A 23802-nucleotide genomic window follows, 5' to 3' on the forward strand; every position below is an offset into this window, starting at 1 on the left:
TCTGCCTTTTTAAAGAAGCTTGCAATCTATTTAGAAAGGAAGAAGATAACTACATTTATTTTGATAAGTAAATATACGTAGTGAATTTATAGTAATTTCAGGAGGAGAAGAACACTAACAACTAAGGGAAGCTTGATATAACGTGAAATTTGTTGATATGGGGGAAGAACAGTCTGGGCTTGGAGGATAACCTGTGCCAATACTTAGAGGTAGAAAACAGAATGTAACACACAGGGAACATTAAATAGCATAATTTGACTGAAATGGACAGCTGATGGGGAGTATTACAAAATTGATCTAGAAAGATAGGTTTGGAACCAGCTAGAGAAGGACTTTAAAAGCCCAACAGAGGAGTATGTACTTTATCTTACAGGCAACAGGGAACTATAAAAGTTTCATGAGCAGAAAAGTAACATTTAGTATTCATTTGAAAATTAGTCTCCTCCTGATTTCATTTTCTTTCTTCTCCTATTTTCCATTTTTATTTTAATTTGTATTGCTGATGACTATAAATGGGTGTATGGGAGTCAAGAGTATCAATATTATGTAAGAAATAATTTGAATGTTAACTCTTTTCTACATAATACAATTAAAGAAATAGATAAGTCTTTTGGTTTTGTTCTATTTTTTTTGTTTTTGCTTTTGCTCCAGAACTACAATTTTACAAATATAAAGAATATGAAGACAAAGACCATATTATATATTACTTGTTCTTATAATTTTATTTTAATTTTTAAACAGTCACTAAAATATATTTCAAAAAAGTAAGTTAGAGCTTCCATCAGCAGAAGCTTCTAGTTTTGCAAAAAAAAAAATTATTTATTGCAAAAAAAAATCACTTTAATTATTATTCCTGAAAAAAAATTAACATTTTAAAAGACAGGAGAAAGCATGTGTTTTGGAAAATGTCAAAATAATGTATATAAATTAATTGTCATTCTATCCTGTCACTTTAGTGATCGAAGTAGTTGATTTAATTGAAATATGATTTACGGGGTGGCTAGGTTGCACAGTGGATAGATCACTGGCCCTGGAGTCAGGAGTACATGAGTTCAAATCCAGCCTCAGATATTTAATAATTACCTAGCTGTGTGGCCTTTGGCAAGCCACTTAACTAACCCCATTGCCATGCAAAAACCAAAAAAAAAATATGATTTGTAAGTTAATATTGTTTGTAAATGCAACAAATAACATCCATAACTAGGGGAGGATAACTAGAGCTTTATTCCAGAACACCAAAATGGGTATTATCAATACTTAAATTCTTATGCAGTGTGATCTAAAAGAATGATCTTAAAAACTTAGCAAGACCAATCAGCTAAAAAGAAAAGGCTGCTAGATATTAAAATTTTCATGTAGTTTCATGTAGATATCCTCCCAATTCCCCATCCTTATCTATCCTGACCTAAAAATTCACCAGAAGGTTAGAATCTCTGCAATTTAGCCCTGGCCTTCACATTAATCCTGTGGTGGGTTCCTAGAGTCTTCTCCTGGTCAAGGGAATGCTGTTCCAAGGCAGCAGTCTCTCTCCCGAAGATGAATTTCTATTAAAGAGTTGATTCAAAGGCATGCTAAAGGTTGCTTAGTCCAGGTACATTGTATGAGCCTTGCTACTGAAACTAAAATTGCTAGTTACAGGTCTGTATAGAATCAATCTATACAGGTTGAAGAATAAGTATTTGCATCAAGAACAAGAACTATGAAAGTTTCATGAGCAGAAGAGTAACTTTTTCCTGCTTGAATAATAACAGCTTAAGAAACTGAGATAAGTCTTTTGTAAGAAATAGTTGTCACAATTTGTCTCTTAATATCTTGTACCATAATACTAGGCTCCTGAGAATTGCTTTGGAACTTTGCCTTTTTCTGCTTTCTTTTTGATTTAGGGGTTTCCTTTGGTTATGAAAGACTGGCATAGTATATGCATCTACTACATCAATAAAAATAGAGCCAAGGAAACAAGAATTAATTTTTTCTCCTTCAAAGAACACAAACACTGCCTTTTTGGTTTCCTCAGGGAATAGTTCTCCTGAAGTGAAAGATTTTCAAATGCAGAAATTTGAAAGTTTTCAGTCAGTGACAGTTCACTAATCCTGTTTCCTTGCTTCAGTTGTTTTTATTTATCTATTTATCCAACTATTTATTTATGTATTTGTTAGCTGACTTGTTTATTCACATCTCTCTTTCTCTGTCTCTTCTGTCTGTTGTGTCTGTCCCACTCTCTCTCTCCCTCTCCCTTTCCCTCTCCCTTTCCCTCCCCCCTCCCCCTCCCCCTCTCCCTCCCCCTCTCCCTCTCCCTCTCCCTCTCCCCCTCCCTCTCTCTCCCTCTCTCTCCCTCTCCCTCTCTCATTCTCTGTCTCTGTCTGTTGCTGCCTTCAACTTTGAGGGTTACAGTTTACATTATCTCATCTTTCTATCTACTAATAATGCCATCAAAGTGGATTGCATGTAGTTGTCATGTTTAATAAAAGTTGGAGGAATGGACAAAGAAAATATACAAACAAATGGCTTTATATATTCAGCAGATATTTTTGTCCTTATTATAAATGCAATTCACTGGTTTAAGTATTGTAGAGATAACAATGTTGACAAAGACACTATCCTTGTCGTTCTTTGATTTCTTCTTTCAGTGTCTAGCATGTTCCAGGCCCTGTACTAGACTCAGGGAATATAAATACAAGTACAAAAATAGTTTGAGTGCTCAAAAAGTGTCATATCTTGTAGGAGATACATACATACACCCACACATACACACACACACACACACACACACACACACACACACACAAAACAAATGTAAAAGTACAATAGGAAAGATACAAAGGACTATGACTATTGTAGTGAGATCAAGGAAGGAATCACAGAGGAGGTGGTCTTGATGCTAGGCTATCAGGAAAGTCATTTTTAGACCAAGAAGGGCAGCTGGGGGAATGGAGAGTTGTCTGAAAGTCTGGCAGACTTATGTCCAAGTTCTTCCTCTTATGATCATGTGTCTTTGAGCAAGCCAAACACACCTCAGGGCATCAAACAAGTTTTGAAAATAAATCTATGCAGACCTCCATTGGCAGAGGAAGTTTTTCCTCCCAAGAATGCGATCATAGGTCCAGACATGTTTCTACATATTTAAAATGTTAGCTAAAAGCAAAAAAGGTAAGATTGCAAAGTGTTGCTAGGAAACAACAAATAGACCAATTTTGTCTGAAAATGGTTGAAATGAAGAAAAATATGAATTCAGATGTTATTAATCTTATACTTGAAATATCAAAATCAAATCTTATTTTCTGAGCTCAGTGAATAAAGGACAATACCATGATTATTCTCAATGGAAAGCCGTGGATAGAGTACTGATTTCAGGAAGTCAAGGGACAAGAAGATCTGAATTTAAATCCTACCTTGGATGCACCCTTATTTCTCTGGTTGAATAATTTCTTTCAATCTCAGTTTCCTGACCTGTAAGATGGAAATAAAAATAGCATTTATCTTATGAGGATGTTGTGAAGATTAAATGAGATAAGGTATGCAAAGTGATTTGCAAATGTTTAAAGGGATAAATAATTTTTAGTTATGTGGATGATAAAGATGAAGATAGTAATGATAATGATGAGGACAGTGGATATGCCTAAATATATGCCCAGGTAAATACTCCATTTTTGTTTTCTCATGAAAATTGATTATATTTATTTACACTGAGCTAGTTGCTATTTCTTCACTGTTGCTATTTCTTCTTGGATCACTTGCCAATATTGATAAATAAATTTTATAAAGCACTTTCTCAGAATTGCCCACTAAGATATCTAGTTCAAATATTATTATCCCTGTTTTTGGATGAGGAAATTGAGACTGAAATAATATAAATCGATGTAACAACAACTATTGTTTGAATCAGAATTTGAACCCATTTCCAGACTCTGAGACTGTCATAATTCCCACAGGTCATATTATCTCTTAAAAGTGAAGAAAGAACTATCTTATTTGAGGGGAAAGGGTAAAAATAAAAGATACTCTAAAAGAGGGAAATAGAAATAGTACAAATGTTAATCCTCTGGACATAGATAAATGTCAAAAATTGGTATGCATCTACATACAATGTATTTTCCCATATGGAAACAAAAGAAAATTCCATTCTTGAATCCATCTGTGATGTGAGAGATTTTTTAACATAAATATAGGAAACAATGTACATTAAGAAATGTAGGTGACTATATGACATCTGATTAGTCATGGTACCATTTGTTTCACTTTTGGTGGAAGTCAATGGGTACACATCATTTAGTCCATTATTATTATACAAGATAGTGGTTGCTTTTGATTCAAATATAAAAGAAATAAAGCATGAGAATTGCCTCTTTCAAGACTAAAAAAAATTTATTCAATTTTGTCCTGAGTCTATTAAAAACTCAGGATTCAATGTGAGTACCCAGAAGACAAATTTCTCAAGGTATATCCAGACAAATCATCCAAATATTTTCCCCCAAAATCAAAGGCATTCCTCCCAATAACTTGAATCATACTTTTCCATAACTGCACACAGCATCAATGAGGAGAGTGGGCACACACTTAGAGAACATTAGCAGGGAGGTTAATGTGACTCTAGCAAATCACTTTTTTGGTACTATAGGGCCTGATGTCTTTTTTTTTTCTTTTTTGTGACTTCCTCATGCTGCTGTCCCTAAACTGGACAGTTCACCTATCTGGGCTACCTGAGCTTTTTTTTTCTCTCTCTCTCCTTATTTTTCTCTTTAGCTCAAATCTCAAATGGCCAAAATTGCCTGAATTCACAGGGATCACATTCCTTAGAACTGTCAACTCACTACCCTGAGAGTGTTTCCAAGATTCACTAGGAAGAGCTGATCCAGGCAATGGATAATATCCCTCTAATTCCATCAAACTTGACTGAAAAACCTTTTCATACCTTATTAATCAATAATAGAGTATAGATACATTTTTGTTACTCAAGACCTTAATATATGATTGTCTCTTTAACCTGCCTCTTACCATCTGTAATTTATTCAGTTGAATTAGGGGTCTGATTAATTGGTCAAACTTATGAAGATCTTAGCAGATTTAAAACCATCTACACTCAGAACTCCAAAATCGTTTCATCCTCTCTTCTTGACTCCCTGCAATCTGACTTTTTACTTCAGCACTCAAATGAAACTATTCTGTACAAAGTTCCCTATGATCTCCAACGATCACATAGCCTTTTCCACATCCTTATGCTTTTTGCTATTTCTTATTGTTTTGGGTACCTCTGATCACCCTCTCCTCTTAAAGACACTCTCTCCTTACTATCATGACTGATTCTGTGATCCACTTTTGGGTTTTCTTGATAGAGATACTGGAGTGGTTTTCCATTTCTTTCTCCAGTTCATTTTACAGATGAAGACAAGAAGGATTAAATGAGTAGCCCAGAGTCACCTAGCTGGTAAGTGTTTGTGACCAAACTGGAACACAGGGAGACAAATCTTCCCTCTCCATTGTGCCACCTGGCTACCTTTTCCATAGGAAAATACTTTAATAGCTTTCATATTCCCCAATTTTCTGTCCTACAGGCAAAACATTCCAAGCTCCTTCAAATGATCCTTGAATGATGTTGTCTCTGGATCAGATGGAATTACATATGAAAAATATTAGTCAGATCTTAAAATTCTAGTTACCATTATCATTAAGTCAACATCATAATTATTATTATTTTCTGCATGTATATCATGTCAGTGACCTTCCTAAAATTTCCTGAAAGTGCCACACATTATCTTTATCCTCCACTTAAAAACCCACCTTCATATCCTGCTGATTACCCCCCCATCCCCACCCCTACTAATCTAGAGTGGTAAACTCCTGTGTATTTAGTGAACCTACTATAGTAAAATCTCCAGGTTTAAGAGGCATTTTGCAATCCACAGTCGCCACACAGAAGCTGATCTCTTGCTCACTAGACCTGCTTATTCCCTTTATTCTACTGTCAAATCAACTCTTGGGAATAGAAGTTTTCTTTGCTTAACCTTTGAAAGTTAATATCTCATGGTGTGTGGAAAGACCTTCCTTTTTTTAATTAATCCTTACTAAGCTAGCAGGTTGCCAATCACCAGAGAATCTCTAAAATGGAGGGCAAGGGTCAACTTTTCTTAAAATCACAGGCCTACTCTAAGAAAACCTTGAGCTCTGATCCCCTGTTTTATCGCCTAATAGTTCAGAATCAGCCTCCCTAAGGAAGATGGACTTGGAAAAAAGCAAAAGAAGCTTTATATATCTGGATAAAATCATCAAGTAGAGATTGATGATGAGGGAGGAGAGACAGACAAGAGTTGATCTATGGAGAATCTGAAAATAGCATTTCAGGAGCCAGGTGTTGGAAACTTGATTAAAGGCATACCCCAGGCAGGGAAGCAAAAATTATCCAAGTTAATGTTTATAAAGCTGTAGTTTGTCTTTTATGAAGCTGAAGCTTCAAGGGTCCTGCACAAGAACACTCTCTATAGTAAAGGGTTAGAAAACTTGACGCATAAAACATATCATAGCGCAGCACCCACCACAGGCCCTGGAGCAGAAGCCATTGTCTGAAGTTTTTCAAGAGTGGGTGGTCACCAGGAAAAAGATAAAGAACCATTTCCCCTCCTTTGCTTTTTTGTTTTTGATATTGGCTACTCAAGAGGCCCCTATACTGGTAACAAGAGAAAATTTAAAGTAGGAATATGGAATCATTTATTTAAACCCAAACCAAGTTGATGGGACTTCTAGGACTTCACAGTCATGTAATTTGTATCCCTTTCACTTTGACCTTTATGCATGAAATACTGACAGGTGAAAATAGAGTAAACACTGTTGTCAGATATTTATGCCATCTTCTCTGTTTTCTCCATTGTATCATTTGGACTTTGTGGTAGATGCACTAAAATGAAAAGTATTGAAGAATGAATACATGATCGGGGCTTGACCATGGAATATCAATAACAAATCCAACAGGAACAAAAAAGGGAAATATAATTAGGGGCATATATCATACAGAGTCATTTTTATATAGTTATCAATTTGATTCAACCAATGTTTATTAAATACTCAGAACTGTATATATATAAGCAAAATACTATATGAGGAACTATAATTATAAAGACAGATGATAATGTGTCCTTCTCCCAAGGAGTTTATAGTCTAATCCACAGATACAATATATAAACAGACAAGTAAATAAAAGGCAATAAAAAATTTTACAATTGGAGAAATTTGATAGGTGAACTTTAATGGAAGAGGTCGCACATGAAATGGGCCATGAAGGAAGATAAAAAATTCCAAGAAGTTCTATTGAAGAGAGATTGGATTCATTCCAGACTTTGGATCTAACATAGATGAATTCTCAGAGATAGTATGCAAAACTTGAGAAACATCAAATATAGAACTTTTGAGAAAGGAATATGAAAATTCTGGAAATGTAGATTAGAACTGGATTACAAAACATTTTAAATCCAAAGCTGGGGAGTTTCTACTTAATTATATAAACAATAGTAACACCAACAGTTTTTCTCTTTTTGTTTTTTAGTAGCAAGACTATTCTGACAGCTACAAGGAATATGGATAAAACAGCAACATTAACATATACTATTGTAATTTCCAAATGAAGCTTAACTCATATAAATCTATGACCAGAATGAAGTAAGAAAAAAGGCTAAAGGCCAGCAAATATTTTATCTCCTAGCCAAGGGAAGAGAAGATATAAACAACAATATTATCATTTTAAAATAGAATAGGTTGGGTATCTTCACCATTATATGAATAATGACAGATTATAAGATCAAAAAAAGTCCTCCAAGTTAGAAGCAAAAGGGAAAATAATTTACAGAAACTTACTCAAGTGGCCAATTAATCCATATCATTCTGAGAGCATTTAAGAATAAATCATGAAAGGTAGAACTATAACAAATTTGTCTCTTCATCAGTTACTGTAGAGAATACGTATCATAGCTGTCAGTTTCCTACATAAAGAAGTAGAAATGGTATCAAAGAAAGCAAGTATGTCAAAAGTAATTAACTAGACAAATTATACACAAAGGAGATATGTATTAGAGGTAATAATTTTTTTAGATTTTTTTAAAAGGATTTTAAGGATAGTGAGAGACACTCTAATGATATCAGAAGAGGGAAAGATAATAAAAACTTGAGAAAATCAAGGAAATTATTAGTATAAAATAGGTGACTAAAATATCAATAAACACTGACACAAATTCCTACTTCTTCCTCTACAAAGATTTTATTATGAGAATAATATCAAAAGCATCCATACTTGATATTAACATGAATAGGGAAAGGCAAATGAAATTCTCTAGCAAACAGTATCTTTATAATTATACAATGTGCTGAAACATACAGACACTATACTATCCCATTGATCTTTTTTGTTTGTTTTTATTTTAAATTGATATAGTAAAATCTGACTTAAAGGATCTCCTTCAATGAAGTGTTGCCCTTAAATATGCTAAAATCATACAAGTTTCCTTTAAAAATGCGACACTGATCATTTTGTTTGAAAATATTTAAATTATTTTGCCACTTTATGTGACATACTAGACCTAGAATCAGGAAGACCTGTATTCAAGTCTGACTTATGAATTGTATAATCTTGAACAAATCTCTCATTGTCTGACTCAGTTTCTTTATCTTTCTAATTGGATAATAGTAATATCTATGTTATAGCTTTATTATGAGGATAAATTGAGACAATATCTGTAAAAATACTTAAAAATTTTAAAACTATATATATACATATAAATGCTGTCTACTAAAATTATTATTAAATCTCACTCAATCCAGGAATTAAATGAGAAAATGTGTGCTTGCCAAAGGTATGGTGACTGTCATTTTAAATGTCCATTGCTGAGTTGAAATGAAAGAAATACCAAAATATACACTTCACCTGTGTACATTTTAAAAACCCTCATAGAACAAGAAAACCACTTTAAAGAACTATAGGGGTCTTGATTTAATCATGTGAAACATCTGTAGCAGATTGATAGAGTTTAGGGGAAAAAAATGCACTCTCTCCTCCTAACATCAGTAAAGAAGGTTAATGCTTTTGGCAGTAGTTTTACAAATCTCTCCCCTTGCTTCTGATAAACCCAGCAATACTCTTAAAAGACTGACTAAATCATATACTAAGGATACTTTGATTCATCAGTATGTTTCTGTAAACTCTTGGCCTATTGAAGCAATTTAAATGCAACAAGCATTTTTTATGTCTACTCTGTACAGGACCACTGTGCTCTATTACTCAGTATCTTTTACCATCTGTCATTTCAGCATCACCTACAGTTAGCTGATTATGGAAAAGTTAGACATGTGCTTTATCCCCATCTATCCTAGTGTTCATGGTTGCCCAAACAGAAGTCAATTGAAATGTGGAAAGTCAGAGTTACTATTTAAGCTAGTGGCCATAAACTCTGCTAACTCTGGTGGACTGACATTGATTCAAAATATATTATCATCCTAAATGAATATTGAAACATTCAAAGATATCTATTCCATTACATTTTTAAAAAATACAGAGATTGGGCATATTGCCTTGCAAAATAAAATACAGAGAAAAGGAAGGAGGGAAACAGTGCCCCTTGGAAAAGTAAATATTTTTTATGAAAAATACCACTTGTTACAGATGTGAAGAGGGAAGAATAAATAGGAAGTAACTATTACCAAATTCCTTAATTAAGGTCCTGTTTTTAGGCCTATTGTGAAGGATACACATTTAGTACCTTAAGGGAGTACTTTCCTGAGGACTGTCATTCCCCCCCCCAAAAAAAAGTGATTTGGGTTACTAGGCCTACTGGAGAAATTTCAAATAATGTAATTTAAGCACTCTCACAGAAAAACATCAGGGTTGATAGCATCCAAAGAAGAAACTTCATTTATGCAGGATTTTATTTTTAGAAAGATTTGATTTATTTTTGAGTTTTACAATTTTTCCCCTAATCTTGCCTCCCTCCCCCACCCCCACCAGAAGGCAGTCTGTTAGTCTTTACATTGTTTCCATTGTATACATTGATCTAAGTTGAATGTGATGAGAGAGAAATCATCTACTTAAGGAAGAAAAATAAAGTATAAGAGCAAAATTACATAGTAAGATAATGGTTTTTTTTTGCTTTTTCCCCCCTAAATTAAAGGTAATAGTCTTTGTTTTTTGTTCAAACTCCACAATTCTTTCTCTGGATACAGATAGTATTCTCTATCACAGACAATCCCAAATTGTCCCTGTTTGTTGTACTAATGGAATGAGCAAGTCCAACAAGGTTGATCATCACCCCCATGTTGCTGTTAGGGTGTACAGTGTTTTTCTGGTTCTGCTCATCTCACTCAGCATCAGTTCATGCAAATCCCTCCAGGCTTCCCTGAATTCCCATCCCTCCTGGTTCCTAATAGAACAATAGTGTTCCATGACATACATACATATGCCACAGTTTGTTAAGTTATTCCCCAATTGAAGGACATTCACTTAATTTCCATTTCTTTGCCAGCACAAACAGGGCTACTATGAATATTTTTGTACAAGTGATATTTTTACCCATTTTCATAATCTCTTCAGGGTATAGAACTAGTAGTCCTGGATCAAAGGATATGCACATTTTTGTTGCCTTTTGGTATGCAGGATGTTTTTAAATGACAATTGAATACAAACAGAAATTGTTAATAGCTGTTTACATAGTTATTAGCTAAATATGATATACACAGTGTTTATAATGTATACATTAGGTGTATACATAGATGCTAAGAGGAATGGAACCAGGATCTATCATTTCTTCGATTTAAGATAAGAAACAGATCAATGCAATTTGATCCCTTCTATAAGGTAGAGCACTAATATGGTGAGTGATTTATCTAGGGTCATGTTGCTATTGTGCTACTGAGATCATCCTGGTTTTAAGGCTGGTTCTCTATCCACTAAACCAAACTGACCCTCTATATACTTATATGCATTAGCAAATGTGTCTGTTCTTTTATAAATTTTCAATATACTGTAAATGTTTTTTGAATGAACTGATGAAATCCATCCTTCTGTCTGATCTCTGGCAAATAAATGTCATGGAATTTGTTGCTAGAATGTAAGCCCCTGGAAAGCAGGAGTTATTTTGTTTATGCATTTTTGTCCATAGTATCTGACACAATACCTGGTGTATGGTAGGTGCTTAATAAATTCTATGAACAAATGAATGTCTCAGAAATTATAATCTAGGGGACTAAAGGGAACAAGCATTTCTATAGTACCTACTATGTGCTAGGTAATGTGCTACGTGATTTTTACAAATATTATCTTGTTTAATCCTTACAATTATACTATGAAATGAATATTGCTATTATCTTCATTTTACAAATGGGGAAACTGAGGCAAAAGTTACCTGAGATCATATAATCAGTAAATCTCTGAGAACAAGTAACTCAATACTTCCTGATTTCAGCCACAAATCTCTATCCACTCACTGTGCCACCAGCTACTTCTAATTGGTGGAAAGAAAAAAAAATACAGACTACATTTCTGAGAAAAGAGGATGAAACTCTTTAAACTTGATTTATAGTACCCTGGTGTTAAAAGACAGGTAGGAAAAAATTGATTCTTGTACTTGTTTTTTTTTTTTGTTTGTTTGTTTTTTTCCTAGCTGTTTACCTCTGCAAGAGAACAATGCAAAACAAAGCCCGGCTGGAGCTAGCCGACTATGAAGCTGTAAGTAACTGATCTTGGACTTTCTCTAGAGCATTAAATAAATCAAGACCTTAAGCAAATAGCAATGGAGCACAAGTGCTTTAGCTTGCACTCGCTTCACCTTATACCTTCATTGATTGCTGGGGTTGGGATCGGGCAATGTGAGAAGTTTATTGATCCTGCTCCTATCCTGCCATATTTTGCCCAGTTCGTCAAGCTGATGAGATTCTAGAACACAAATCAAGCAACTGAGAAGTAAAGTGAATGGATGGATTTAACAGTTGCTATGATACATGTACTATGATAGAGTTCAAAACCCTAATTTATCCTTTGTATATAGTGTTTGTACATAACAGTTTGCAAGTTATTTCCCCATCAAACTATAAAATTTCTTGAGGGCAAAGGCTTATGCCTTTCTTTGTATCCCAAGTGTTAACACAGAATCTTGCAACTAGTAGATGATTAAATGTTGACTAACATGAAAATATGTTTAATATAATTATAAATGTATAACCTATATCGGATTACTCACTGTGAAGAGGAGAGGGAGGGAAAGAAGGGAGGAGAAAAATGTTGCCCTCAAAATATTTCCAAAAAAAGTTAAAAATTATCTTTGCATGTAATTGGAACATAAATACATTTATATTAGAAAGAAAATCATTTGACTGATATCAGAAGTTCTTTGATTTAGGATCAGAAGGGAATCTTAAAGGGCATGTAATTCAACCTCCTCATTTCATAGTTGAGAAAACTGAGGCCCAGAGATGTTAAGTAACTTGGCCATATAGTAAATTACAAAGACAGAATTTGAACCCATGCCCTCTGACTTAATCAGTATGTCTTTTTATGCCACACTGCCAAGTTGAAGTTAAAAAATCATTGCAGGGGGAGGGGGGAGAAATGGCCTCTATCCTTGGAAGGACTTCAACAAGAACCTAAATTCTTTCTTTTCGGTTATTATGCAAGTTAGAGACCATTGAAACTAAGGTAAACAATGAGAAAGAGATATGAGCAAAGATCAACCTTTAATTGCATGCCAGGAAATTTGGTGTCCTGGCTTGTAATCTTATCTATAGGCAGAAGTAATTTCCTATTCCTTGATATAAAGTGGGAACACTGACAGATGCACTGATTGTATTTCCATAGTACTTCTTAGCATAATTCTGAAAACAAAACAAAACAAAACAAAAAGGATCTTTATATATATCTTTTCATTTATACTACAGAAATATAAGGCTTTTAATTATACTTTAAAAGTAACTTTTCTAGTGATAGTAAAACTATGCAAGTTTATATTAAGGCTGAAGTGCATACCAGCATCATTTTAGTAATAACTCTATATTTGATTTTTCAACTAACCCTGACTGTAAGTAATCTGTAGTAGAAAAATATGATCTTAAAATACTCTTAACCCATGATATGTTCTCAGGAGAGTTTGGCTAGACTACAACGAGCATTTGCCCGGAAATGGGAGTTTATTTTTATGCAAGCAGAAGCACAAGCAAAGTGAGTATTTGTGAATCAAGCTTATTTGTGCACATCAGTGAGATTTTTCCCTTCGAAGAGAAATATTATAAATAATATTTACCATTACATTATCCACAGAGTTGACAAGAAAAGAGACAAGATAGAAAGGAAGATTCTTGATAGCCAAGAACGAGCATTCTGGGATGTACATAGACCAGTGGTAAGTAAAGGCATAGGACATTTTTCAAATATATCATCTCAACCTTTGTCTAGTGGAAGAAGTCATTTTGAAATGAGAGGTATGAGAGATTATCTGATTTTTACATTGTTCTGAGACGTAGTGAGCAAAATATAACCACTTTTTCCCACGAGTAGACCAATGTTCAGTAGCATAATATCTGCTATTTTATTAACATCTTATTCTATTCAAGTGTAGTATTTAGGATTTTAATTTAATCTCTACAATTCAGAATTTTAAGGGTTCCTCCTATAATATTTTTAGGTTGAGAAAAGGGTATTTGTTTTGCAGTCAAGAGAAATATGGGCTCAAATCTCACCTCTGACATATACTAGTTGTGTGACTATGAACAAGTCATTTGATCTCTTAATCTTAGTTTTACAACTCTGTGATGGGGACAATTATACTATACCTATCACACAAGGTTATTGCGAGCCTCAAAGGAGCTAATGAATTGTAAAGTTATTTGAAAGCTTAAAACAGTTCATATCAACTCTTGTTCTCCTTTCCCTCCCTTCATCGTTGATCCTTTAGTTGAATTATTCAAGCATAATGCCATCAGCTTCCCTTGAAACTCTTGCTTCTTTGTTGTAGCATGAACAACTCTGTGTTTACTTGCCAAATTGCAAACTTGGCCCCCACCATCCACCGTGGTTGTTGAGAGTATCCCAACCATCCCAACCCAACCATTTTTATGATATCTAATCTCAAATGAGTTTTCATTTCAGCATAAGAAGCCTTGTATATTTTTTCTCTTTTCTTTTGCATGTTACTGATAATAATAATCCTTCTCTTTGCAAAAGCTCACCTTTCCACTGCTCTCTCATCTTTTCTGAAAGCTTGTATTATCAATCATATCTTTTATTTTTTAATTTTCAATATTTGTTTATTCTCTGACTCTTACTTTTCATATATATATATATATATATATATATATATATATATATATATATGCCAAGATCTTTCCTATTCTTAAAAAAGTCTTTACCTCATCCTGCCATTTCTTCAATCTATATTTCTTCTTCCTCAAATAACCATTTGTTTAAAAAATTTGCTAAAACTAATTGCTTGTTTCATCATTTTAGATTCACTTCTCAATTATACAATCTCCTTTTTGACTTCACTACTTGACTGATAATGATTTTTTTCTAAATTGTCTCCAATAACCTTTTAAAAAATATTTTAATTCTATTTATTTTTTAATTTTTGAAAGGGAGAGGAGAGAGGAAGGAAGAAAGGGGGAAAGAAGAGAAGGAAACAAGAAGGAAAGAAGGAAGGAAGATAGAGAAAGAAAAAAAGGAAGGGAAGGAGGAAGGGAGGGAGAGAGTTAAATATCTTTTAATCTAAACAGTATAATATTGTAAGAAAGCATTTATTCTTGGTTAGCTCCCAAAATGTCAGAGCTAGAAAGGGCATTGGTAGAAAAACAGAGCCTATTTTCTATAACAAGGTAAAAATCTTATGTAAGTCTTACTCAAATGATTATGGGATGATGTACTTCTTAATGTAATCAGAGTGCATAATAGATTTGAGGAATGAGAAAGTGAGAAGAATATCAAGGCTGATGGGAATTAGTACCTTAAAAGTGATTTCATAAATACCATTAAGGAGCAGACCAAAGATGTATTCAATGTATTCCTTTCATATATTCAGATTTTGATGTTTTTGAGCCATGGAGCTATTAAATCTATGTTGAATTTGCTTCTATTTTTGAATTTTTATAATATCTGAAGTGCAATTTATCTGTCTGGTCCCCTTTTGTAAAAATTAGATCCGATTTTATCATTTAGTGTAAGGAAAACTGCACTATTACAAACAAATAAATACAACTGGTTATTAACCTGCAACTATTGATGTATTTTGTTAGTGGTTCAAGCAAAATAATTTTCTAAGACTGCTTGATTTGGTCTATATAAATTATACACCAGTCTTCCTACCTGTCAATTTGATTATTGGAAGACTTTTTTTAAAGAACTGAACTTGTAGTTTTTGTTTCTTTTTTTTTTTAGGCCATGGGGTTGACTTGCCCAAGGTCACACAACTAGGCAATTATTAAGTGTCTGAGGTCACATTTGAACTCAGGTTCTCTTAACTCCAGGACCTGTGCTCTATTCACTATGCCATCTAACTGACACATGAACTTGTAGTTTTAAAGACCAGGATTCAAATCCCATCTCAGTAATCAACTAAGTGTGTATTCCTGGGCAAATCTATCTGCCTCTCTAGACCTCAATCTTTTCCTTCACTAAAATGAGAAATTTGGACTCAATAATCTTTGAGATCCCATCAAAATTTAAATCTATGACCATATGAATTATCACCCTGTGTAATCATCACTACCGTGTAACAACATATATTGTGCTACCAATTAGAAATTGACAGGTTAGTATTTTTCCTTTAAAAATGTTCACATCCCACGGGACACTTAAATCTTCATTCATTTTGTTCCTCAAGAGTTATGAAACCACTCAGAGCTAAATACAAATTAGGTAAGATTATTGTTCCTTTTGCATATCAGCCACATTGATAAGGGGGAGGGGAAATGTTTTTTTAACTTGAGACTGGGGAAAAGATTATTCAAATCTTATTAATGTTAGTGCTTCCTCCAGTGGTGCCAATAAAAATGTATTTATGCCTTCTCATCCTCTATAATGCATGTCTATATTGTCCCATAAAACTTACATGGGTGCTCCATCCAATGTACTTAAGGACTTCATATAGATTTCTTTCTATTGTAGATATCAATGTAATCAGCCAGGAGCCAGGCTAACCTTCAGTTGTCATTGATGAAAAGAAATGGGATAAAGAATAGTACAAGAGGGGTAACTAGGTGGTGCAGTGGATAGAGCACAGGTCCTGGAGTCAGGAGTACCTGAGTTCATATTCAGCCTCAGACACTTAATAATTACCTAGCTGTGTGGCCTTGGGCAAGACACTTAACCCCATTGCCTTGCAAAAAAACCCTAAAAAAAGAATAATATAAGAAAAGATGTCATATATGGTGGGGAAGGGGCAGAGAATTTAACTGATAGTGGGTGGAAGAAAAAGAAGTAATTTTATGGTATGGATTATGAGAGGAGGACAGTCCTAGGTAAAATTACTGAAGTGGTAGGATTTATATGGCCAGAGACAACTTGATCAAAGGCTCTAGTGAAAAAGAAGGAAAGAAGGTAGGAGAATAGTGTTGAAATGGATATAGGAATATTCCAAATTATGTATTTTGTAATGTTAATATAGGTAATAAGTTAGAGTAGTGAAAAGTCATTGAACAGGGAGTCAAGAATTCTGAGTTAGCCTAATTTCTGCAAATCAATTATGTGATTTTTTTAAGAGAGGCACCTAACCTTTTTTAAGTGTCAATTTTCTCATCTACAAAATAAGACTGCTGGAAAACTTGATGTCCAAGGTCTCTTCAGAAGGACCTTAAAGTCTATGACTTTTCATGTATATGATGGAAAATTATATCCTGACCCCCAGGTTTCTGCATTAGATTTCATCGATAATAAAATGCCTATCACTTTTTATTTTCTAGAGGAAAATGAGCAGTTTCCAGAATGTTCTGTATGTTTTTAAGTAATGCACTCACTCATTTGACTATCTCCCATTTGCCTCTTTTTCACTAACACTGTTGTTCTCTGGATTCTGTATATTGACAGAAGGTTAATTCAAAGGTTTAGAAACAATTTTATGTGTCCAAGAAATGCCAACACTCTTAAAATTGTCTTCTTCACAGACAGGAGCTGCTCTCTACTCCTGACTTGGTTGTTTTATTTTTTTGTACTTTGATTTCTCCATGAATGCTAATGTGAAAAGGTGATGTAACAGTGACTTTGGAGTCAGGATGCTATTTAAAAAGCTTTTTTCATTGTTGTCTTTCTTTTTTTTTCTATATTTTTCCATATTATTTTTCATTTCAAATGGTCCCTAATACGGGGATAGGGTTGCTAAAATTCTCTCTTTATAGGAGGGAGAATGAATAAAACATAATGAATAAAACTGAAAAATATTCATTATAGGACTAAAATAGAGATATAGTAATGGATCTGGGAATAGAGAGAATTCTGCTGAACTTCTAAGTGACTGAGATTGTACATGTCTCATTGATTTAAGTTTGCAGCTGTTCTAATCAGAACTTTACAAAATACAGTATGGGGGTTAAAGAGAGCTTCTCTATCCTTTTTTAATATATGTTGAAATCAATCTTAAGCATTAAGTATAGCAGATGTTCATGAAATTGAGATTCCATTTTATACCACTACTTTTACCAAACTGATAAAAATGCCTGTTTCTGTGTAGGCATAGTGTGTTTGGACATATATGATATGTGTGAGGACATAGGCATTATCTCTGCATCCCATCATTGTCCTTGAATAAATCGCTTAACAATTCTGTTTCCTCATAACAAGGCTAAATCAATATCACCATGGTGATTGATCCAGAGATAGAAAGGCATACCTATAAAATAAAGGCTGGTTTAGATGACCTCTAAGGTTTCTTTCAGTTCCAGGAAATATGATCCAATTATGGAACGTTATTTTGGGGACTTGATTTGATTTTTTTGTTGAATCTGTAGAATAAAAGTGAGGGGAGAATGTGTGTGTATATTTATCATATTATATATTTATAGAAATATTTTTGGATTGGACATTGTCATTAAAAAAAGTACTAAGCTAGTAATCAGAAATCCTAGACTCAAAATTTGCTACTACAAATACTAAGATATCAAGAAACAGAATTCTTCCCTCTCAACTAAGTAAAAGTTGAATTGATTTATGAGGATCTGGAGGATACTTTAGCAATTAACTTATAAAATGAACTACATTCCTTATAAATGAGGAAAACCTTAATTAGGAAACAGAAAGCACTTCCTATATAGAGAGAAAAAATGAAAGTGCTATTATTTTTAAAAAATCAAAGTAAATTATGTTATTAATATTCATTTAATATGTAAATGTTTAAAGCCAGAAGGTTTTAAATTTTTGAGCTGGAATGAAGGAATATATTAATAGTGGAGAAAATAATTGTAGACTATCTCTGCTAATCCAAAATACTTCATTGTTCTGTTCTGTCTCATCTTTGTTGTTATTTGTACCTTTAATTTTGTTTTCCTGTCTTATTATTATAGCTAGTTATATTTTTTATATCTTATTATTATAGTTAGAATTTGTCAAATTTTAGTGGTTAATAGAGGCATTTTTGATTTCTTTGAATGGTAAAACCTTTAGTCTTTCTGCATTGCATACAATACACAACTTTGGATTAGAATATATGCTTTTGGGGCAGCTAGGTGGCACAGTGGATAGAGCACCAGACCTGGAGTCAGGAGTACCTGCATTCAAATCCTCCATATTAAGTGTCACTCATACACTTAATAATTACCTAGGTGTGTGGCCTTGGACAAGTCACTTAACCCAATTGCCCTGCAAAAAAAACTTTATATATATATATATATATATATATATATATATATATATATGCTTTTGATAATAAAGTTCTCATCCATGCCTATGTTTTTTGAGTTTATTTTAATGTAAGTGCTATATTTTGTTAAAGGATTTTTTCCCATTTATTGAAGCAATCTTATTTTTGTTGTATTATTTATATGATTATCACATAAAATCATCATTTTACTATTGTTTAAATATGCCTGATTGAAATTGCTACAGTTAAGAGGTTATATAGAAGATTTGGAGGAGAAGGCACTGGATATGGGAGTTCATGGGGGTAAACTGATATCCACATACTCTGGAATTAAGGATCCTTTCCTGTCCCTCCCTTCACAGGGGGTTACCATGGAATTAACTACTAAAAAATTGCCTAAAAGTGACATAGCCATAGGGATCAGTGTTGTGTGAAAGCTGGGGGATGGGAACTGAAGCAGAAGGTAGGAGACAGACCCAAGCTCCAAGAGCTTAGAACTATTCTGTTGGTCTTTTGTTTTGCTTTCTGTAAGAATTACCTTGTGGCAATTTTTTCATTTAATTTCTTCGTATAATTGTTGAAATTTCTGTATTTTTAGAGATGAATACTTCTGTTAGTGTGGTAAGCTGAGAAATTTCATCCATAGAAACTTCTACTTCACTAGATGCTAGAGATTCCCAGAAGTCTAAATTATTTCCTTATTCTTTAGTAATTTACAAATCATTCTCTGTGATGGAGACGACATGAATTTTGTGTCATCTCTTAATATAGTTATCTGTCCCAAGCAGTGGTCTTAGTGTTACCTTATTTTATTTTCAATTATAACTTTAAAATATTCCCTTTTTTGAAACTCTAAGGTAAAAGAGAGGTAAAGAGTAAAAGGTAAATCTTTGCCCTCGTACCTGTCCAACTGATGGCATCTATGCTGAGCACAGCAGAGAGAAATTACCTGAAAGAGCAAGACCAAACAATGGGAGAGAGAGAACTGCTATTATGCCAATTTTAAAAATACAGATATACAACTAAAAAAGGCCATCACATCAATGTCGTAGGGTATGCAGCAGGTTTCATGTTAGGCAATGTTCAAAATGCCCCTCAAGGACAGCTCCATGTTAGGACTCCACAGGTCCAGAGAAACCCAGGTCACACAAGCTAAATGCAGTTTAAATAGGAAATAATCAACAGAAAGAACGAAAGGAAAGGCTTCCTACAAAACTGGAGTTCAAATGAAGCCAGAAGAGAGATAGGAGGGAGAGCATTCTAATCCTGGGAGGGACAGCCAGTGGAAATGTCCAGAGTCTAGCCATAGAGCATCTTTTTCAGAGATTATATGCTCAATATATAATCATTTTTCCCCATAAACTTAGAAAAATTTTAGCTTATGGTGTGATGTTCCCACATGACACTGTTCTTGTAATGTTCTCACATTAGTTTCCTTAAATTGTTTCTTTTACTTTCCTGTCATCCCCTATATCTCTTTAGCAAGATTTGCTATTAAAATAATAAAAATTGCTTACAAATAATATGTTATGGTTCTAAAGTATTTACAATTCCTTTATATTATTGATAAGTAAACTGAGACCTCAAGGATTGAAGTGGCATACCACCTAGTTAATGTCAGCATCAGGATTGTTAACTTGATGCTAATTTAATGAATTTTCTGTATGTAAATTCACATGTTTTCTTTTGAATGTTTAAAAATCTCCTTTCCCAAAATCCAAGGTGCATATCTGATTATACCTAACATTCCTTTCCTTGTCATTCACAAACCAAAATGTTATGGTCAGTATTTTAGCAGTTTCTTCACTAATCAGCTGTATTTTGGTTAGAATCAAGTCAAATACAAGTTCCTTACTCTATTCCTCAAATCTTGGAAAAGTAAAACCAAACCACCAATAAGTTGGTTCAAGAATATTATCTATTCTCTGTTTGCAAATTTAAAGATATCCAAATTCTTTCAGTTTTATATTTGATCATCAGATCAAGTTACTTCAATAATTTTTCCCACAGTTGTGATTGTTAACTGTATTTCCTTCCATTCTATTCCACCCCATTCGCATTTATTCTATTCTCCCTCTCCTATCACCTTGTCCCTCCTCAGAAGTGTGTTGTATCTGACTATCCTCTCCCACAATCTTCCCTCTCTTCTATCACTTATACCCCCCTCCCCCATTCCCTTTCTCCAATCCCTTTTCTCTCCTTTTTTCCCTCTAGGGTAAGATAGATTTCTATACCTTATTGAGATGCATGTTATTTCCTCTCTGAGTCATTTCTGATTAGAATGAAGACTCATTCATTTTCCCTCATTTCCCCTTTCCACTCCATTGCAAAAGCATTTTCTTGACTCTGCTGTAAAATATCTTAGCCCACTCTACCTCTCCTTTCCCTTTCTCCCAGTACATTCCTTTTTCACCCATTGACTCCATCTTTAATCTATTATACCATTATATTCAGCTCCCTCCTGTATCTTGTCTATGTATACTCCTTCTAACTGGTCTAATAAATGAGAACCCTCATACGAGTTATCAGGAGTGATACCTACTCTTGAAGAATACGCACATGCCTGCTTGCTTGATGAAAAGTTTTAAGGCCTCCCAATTCATCCCCAGTGAAAAGGACTGCTTTTAGAATGATTGGCTGACTAGCCTTCAATGGAATGGGTTCTTTTCAGAGGAATCATCCTATTTATAGGCTCTTTAGAAGTGAGTTTCTGCTATACTTCCTTTTTTCTGTCCCATGTTCAGAAGAAAAGTTATCATGCAGGCAAAGTAAGCTTAATCCTTCAATGAAGAAAGGTAAACTTAGTATAGAAGTCAACCTAGTAATTTTCATTTTGACATTGCCCTTGTTGCTTGAAGTCAGAAAATTTCTTGTATCTATCTCAGTACCCTTGCTTCAGATTGTTTATTACTATGCCCATGATAATATTGCCTAGTTTTTAAAACCAGATATTGAGGAAAAGACTGCAATTAATAAATCTTCTGTACATGGCATGTATTTTTTTCCCTAACCACTGATGCATAAAAGAATAGAAGTAAGACTGCAGAGGGAGGTCAGGAGCGAGAGAAAGATGGATGGATAGACACACACACACACACACACACACACACACACACACACATTCTTATATGGGGGGAGGTGTCAGTATATACTTATGTGTCTATCTGGAACTTGATATGAGGGAATCACTTTTTAAAGAAGTCATAATCCCTAGTTTAGCTAGCTTGTTTTTTAATAAAATGCGAGCAGTCTTGCTTTTCTAAGGCAAATCAATAGTATCCTCTCTCCACAATCCCCACAGGCTGGAAATGTTTACTTTGAGGCAAAGGTGCTTAAGAACTCAATGTTTCACAGATGGACTGAGGTCAGAAATTTCCCAGTCTTACCCAGGCTAAGAGATAGTAGCAAGCAGGACACTGATAAATTTCTGTACATGACAGGCAGAACTGTGTGTATCCATTGGATCTACTTGATCCATGACAGTCTGTTACCTTGAATGGCATTCTTGAACTTTGAGTTCCAGTTTGGGGAAAGGAAACTTTTGAAGGCCTTCTCAGGATGATACTCAAATTTCCAAACCAGACAACAGATTGTATAGAGAAATCTAATTTTGTCACTGGTTGAACTAGATTATCTCTGAAAACATTTCTAACTCTATGAATCTTATCTCCTATAATCTTTCTTTTTGGGGATCATTTATTCAGTATTACAGCCACATTGTAGAGCATTACCTTGACAAAAGCTACAGTGAATTTCATAGGGAAACCTACAACTCAATGATATTTTATGGCTTAGTCAGCATACAACTCCCAAATTTCACAGTTGTCATTAGTCACAAGTAAATGAGATAATAACACCTTTGTGTCTTTATCATTTTCTAACAAGAAAAATTATCAACTAAAATATTTACTTAAGAGTAGCCTTTGGACATTGCTGGTGAAAAGTATGGAATATGTAAAAATGTTTTTCTTTTCGTCCAGGTTTATTGCTCAAAACAGATACATTGAATAAAATATTAGTATTGATATTTCCTCTACACATCACTAAATGTATAAGATACTTTAATCAGATTAGTCCCAAGTGTCTCTAATATAAATATTATAGAATATTCAAGAGTATTTGAATCTCTTTGGAGAAAAAACATGACAGTAAATGGAAACTTGATTGATCTTAGAGTAAAAAGGATATAGCTTTGAATCCTAACTTTGACATATTTTAACTGTGTGAGCATAAATTGGCCATTGTCAATAAAAATTTGTTAAGCACATCCTATATACTACACTATACTAAGCACTGAGGATACAAAGTAATACAAAAAGATAATCCCTGCTCATTCAATGACTAATTCTTTTATTTTCTCAAGGGGCTATTTCTAGGATGATATTGAGGAAGATCCCCGGAAATATGATGATGCATTCTCAATGCAAGCATTAAGCCGGGTGAGAGATTATGTTCTTTCACCTATTCTTGTCTACTAATGTTTTCTTTTTATTCTTTACCAAATATCTGTGCCTAAGAAGCAATAAGCAAGTTTAGAATAGGTAAACTTTCAACCAATTGGGCTACCAATCTATTTAATTGAATATTAAGCAGGAATATATATTTTAGCTCTACAAAGACAATTAACTTTATTACAGTAGGTGATGCATTGCTTTTTTCTTTAAAAGACACTTAAAAGTTTTTTGCATGTGCTTATATTTATTTCATTTAAATATGACCAATTTGCTTTAAGCCACATATGCAAAAAATCCTGATTTGTTTTGATTTTTAAACCCACATCTTTTTATTTCATTAAGATAGAAGTTTCAGATTAACCTCAAATAGTTCAGATTTATGATGCAATTTAAATTAAAGGATGTTCCATTATCTAATTATAAAATTCTTTATTCATTTTAGCCTCAGATGTAATTTGCAAATTATTTACCTTGGTTATAAAAAAAGCAGAAAGGGAGTTATCCAAACAAAATTATCTGTTAAACATTCATTTTAATTTCATTTATAT

The 23802-nt window shown here is 33.8% G+C and overlaps 1 protein-coding gene across 7 annotated transcripts in view; it reads left to right on the forward strand.

Annotated features, from left to right (window-relative positions):
* RGS7 (regulator of G protein signaling 7) overlaps positions 1–23802 on the forward strand; it is a 667263-nt gene that overhangs the window by 522408 nt on the left and 121053 nt on the right. For all 7 annotated transcript variants that reach the window (XM_074220439.1, XM_074220438.1, XM_074220441.1 and 4 more), the window contains 3 exons: positions 11631–11695; positions 13104–13180; positions 13280–13361. In XM_074220439.1, the coding sequence (XP_074076540.1) occupies positions 11631–11695; positions 13104–13180; positions 13280–13361 (224 nt within the window). The remainder of the gene's footprint in view (positions 1–11630; positions 11696–13103; positions 13181–13279; positions 13362–23802) is intronic.

Source organism: Macrotis lagotis, chromosome 2 (genome assembly GCF_037893015.1).
Source record: "Macrotis lagotis isolate mMagLag1 chromosome 2, bilby.v1.9.chrom.fasta, whole genome shotgun sequence".
In the NCBI taxonomy this organism is placed as follows: domain Eukaryota; kingdom Metazoa; phylum Chordata; class Mammalia; order Peramelemorphia; family Peramelidae; genus Macrotis; species Macrotis lagotis.